Raw genomic sequence first — 3,469 nt, 5'->3', positions numbered from 1 at the left:
CGAACTTTAGTGTAAAGAGGATCTGAACTGAATCACTCAGCATAGCAGATACACAACCACGTTGAAATGTTGAAACGTGGAGAATGGTTCTAAATAATTTAAATTTGTATTTCAGTGGATATTGACAAAGTCGTTGTATCGGATGATGAATATTTGGCACTTGCGGTCGATTGCCTCTGAAAAGTGCTTAATTACTGCGTTGAAACAATGGAAATTTTTGAACAATTGATACATGGCATAGTGTGATAAACTGATATCTCCCCCGTGAGCGGCGGCGTTGTTAAGCGATCAATATATGATGGAAGCCTGCAACAATTCTGGAAATTCCGCTGTACAGTTTTTCGACTGATTCAAAGAATGAAATTTTACCCATGTTGAAATGTGAAGAAAATCTATGACGCACCTAGATTTTGGGGCACAAAATTGAAACCTTATACAGCCTTAATGCCTTGGTTGATTACAAGAACCCAGTTGTTTCCAAATTCCATGCCGCAGAAAAATCGCCGTCAAAGGCCATGTCTTGGCTCACAAAATATCTATTCATATAGTATTGCAGCTCGCTCGTTTCACACGCATCTTCATACAGCTCGAACTGTTGATGATTTTCGAAGTCGTCCTCGAAGTGCCAGTTTTCACTAATTGATTTAAGAGCCGGACTTTCCGGCAAACCCTCGGACGTTTCCTTGGGAGATTGCCGGATTTCAGCCTTAAAGTCGAGAACAGGGTTCGGCGGAATGCCGAGCTCATCGTCTGACGCGTCCCGAAGATAAACCATCTCAGCCGCCGAGGCAGAAGCAGCTGAGCTTATGGCAAATGTAGACTTTGTTCCGTGCTCGTCCAAAGCTAGGGTTTCCCCTTCTTGGCCACTAGAAATATCGGAAGACACCGAGTTACTCCCAGAGTTTGACGAGGGATTATAAGTGAAACAAGTCATGCCAATCTCTTCCTCCAGGCTTTTCATGACTCCATTTACGACCTCCTCACTGGGAGCATATTCCTCTTCTTCCTGTAATAGGATTTTGTCTAATACCATCAGAGAAGAAAACAGGTCTTTCTCTTCCCCGTAGAAGCGTTTGGCCTCCCGGATGTAAGTTGAGGCCGGCAGAGCTTCCGGCTCTCGGCCGCGCTTTTTGAGTTCCTGAGACATGAGTAAAAGACGGCCCGGAGATTCGAGCACGGAACCCAAAGGTGGTGCAAAGACTAGAGGAGGATGGTAGTTCGGCTGCAGCGAAGAAATGCTCTTACTGCTATAAAAGCCGATATCGATAACGGAGCGAATACAATATGAGCGGAGATATGGGTATGTATAGCATCAGACGGGAAGCTATATACAAAATCTCTGTACGAGTTGGCAGAAATTGAACAGTCTGGCATGGGAAGGGGCCTTGCAAAATTGGTGAAGGCAGGTATGACTCCTCGGGTTCGCCATTCCCCGTATTTAAAGTTTAAACACTGCTGAAGCCGTGTCTTAATTCGCCGATGTTAAATTTTCAGACAATTAGTGCAAACGTGCGTGTAGGATGCCCATTTGGACCCAACCTCTCGAATTTTCAAGGTGTCCAACAGTCCAAGAATACCTTTCGAATATTATTCTCCACCTCACAGCTAGAGGGCCGTAAGAGAGTAAGCCAGAATCACTGACCTACGACTTGGCCTGCGTACCTTTTCGTTGGTAGGTGGATGGAGTGATCCCTTCACAACAGCGCTTCAGCGAGTCATTAGTGACCGGTGATTTGGTTGGGATACCTAACTTCTACTTGTTATAAAATAATGGATGAATTTAGTTTGGAATGAAGTTTACCGCATATCCTGCATAGGCTTCACATCTTTGACGTGAATTTATTAATTAAAAATTTATACTTTTCAAAATCACTTTGCTTTTTATATTTGTCTACGTTGAAGCAATTCAATAATAATAATAATAATAGAAAAACATTACCGAACGTTAGCTAGTTTTTAAGTAGATTACAGATTTTGAATAAAATTTGACCTCTTCATGTCTTTCCTTTTTTACCTCACCCATATCTATCAACTTCCAAAATCCAAAATATTATTGAAATCAACATTAACATTAGGTATAAGAATGGCGTTACCTACCGGCAAGGCACATCCTCCAACCATACATGGCGACCATTTCGTCATAAGGTTCCGTAATAAGTGTAATTGGGGTTGGTTGACGGAAAAGCACTCATTGACCATGACCGAGAGCCCGAGCGATGATACCGCCTTTCTCGATGGATCGGCTAATAGCCTAATACCATTTGGGCAGCTGGCTACAATAACCATTCCATGGATCGGTCAGCCCCATCGATTCTCGTCCGCCAGTCCAATTGAGTGAAACAAAAAGACCTGTTCCCTCGGGGTCGTGTAACATGCGGGTGACCGGTAGAGAGATGTGAGGGACACGCAGTGATAAGTCATGTTCGGCGACGGGTGACCGGTAGAGAGATGTGAGGTACGAAGCTCCACGATTGTCCACAGAAATATCGTATCCGAAAATAAGGGATAGAAAGGAATTAATCAACTACATTATAAATAATTTTATTCAACCTGAACAAGGTCAAATAGCTTTTTATTCAACATGAACAAGGTCCAATATAATTTTGTTTTCAAATATAATTTTTTTAATGAGTATCAACATGAACTAAGTCGAAGGTTTATAAGATGAAGTCTTTTCTGTACCAGTAAGCTTCAACATTACTACCAGATTTACATATTTAGAAGGGAAAATTTTATGAGTCCAAAATTTTTGACTTTTGACCCGAGCAACTAGTATCGTTTACTAGTGTAAACATATGAGTGAGATCTTAAGAATCTAAACCGTTTTTAAATATTAAGATTTGATAATTATAGTGGAAGTTTTAAAAAATTTAATTTCATTATTAATAATTATTTAATATATAATATAAAATTTTATTTTATTAATAGATATAAATTTAAATTTAAAATTTATTTTTAAATTAAATTTATTTTTTATTTTTTTAATTAAATTAATTAATAAAAAATTATATAAATAAAATTATATAAACAAATATCATATAAAATAAATTATAATTTTAAAAAATATAATATAGAAAAATAATAATTTTATAATAAAATTTATTTATAAATTAAAGATATACTACTACAACAATAACAATAACAATAACAATAACAATAATAATAATAAAACTTTTAATGAATAAAATTTTTAACATTGTGTAAAATTTGCTTACATAATCTCCCAATCGACAAACCTCTCCGCCATAAATAAACAATATACCGTTTACTAGGTACTGTTTCTTTTCTAAATTCTTGGACACTTCGTAATATTTAAAATATTAACTATGTGATATTTAATTTCAAATAAATTACTTGTACTTGTGTTGGACCTCATGTCTAATATATTTTATAATGCAAACAATAATATTGATATCTGTATTAAAATGATTTTAATATAATTGATTTGACCATCTAAATGCATATACAT

The 3,469-nt window shown here is 36.8% G+C and overlaps 1 protein-coding gene across 1 annotated transcript; it reads right to left on the bottom strand.

Annotated features, from left to right (window-relative positions):
* Window positions 1-390: 390 nt before the first annotated feature.
* On the bottom strand, window positions 391-1,147 carry LOC149171661 (uncharacterized). Its single transcript, XM_089427557.1, has one exon. It carries the CDS (start codon window positions 1,145-1,147, stop codon window positions 458-460), a length of 690 nt encoding a protein of 229 aa, XP_089283683.1. The 3' UTR covers window positions 391-457.
* Between the last annotated feature and the right edge of the window lie 2,322 nt (window positions 1,148-3,469).

This window comes from Pinus tabuliformis, chromosome 4_2 (assembly GCF_031772625.1).
Source record: "Pinus tabuliformis cultivar Carrire ecotype Pingquan chromosome 4_2, CPIR1, whole genome shotgun sequence".
NCBI lineage: Eukaryota > Viridiplantae > Streptophyta > Pinopsida > Pinales > Pinaceae > Pinus > Pinus tabuliformis.
Note: the sequence above shows the minus strand (reverse complement) of the source record. Positions and strands in the feature narration are given on the sequence as shown.

Bases quoted from the DNA above. Each gene is read 5' to 3' on its own strand.
- LOC149171661 (XM_089427557.1), bottom strand. From the start codon at position 1,147: ATGTCTCAGGAACTCAAAAAGCGCGGCCGAGAGCCGGAAGCTCTGCCG.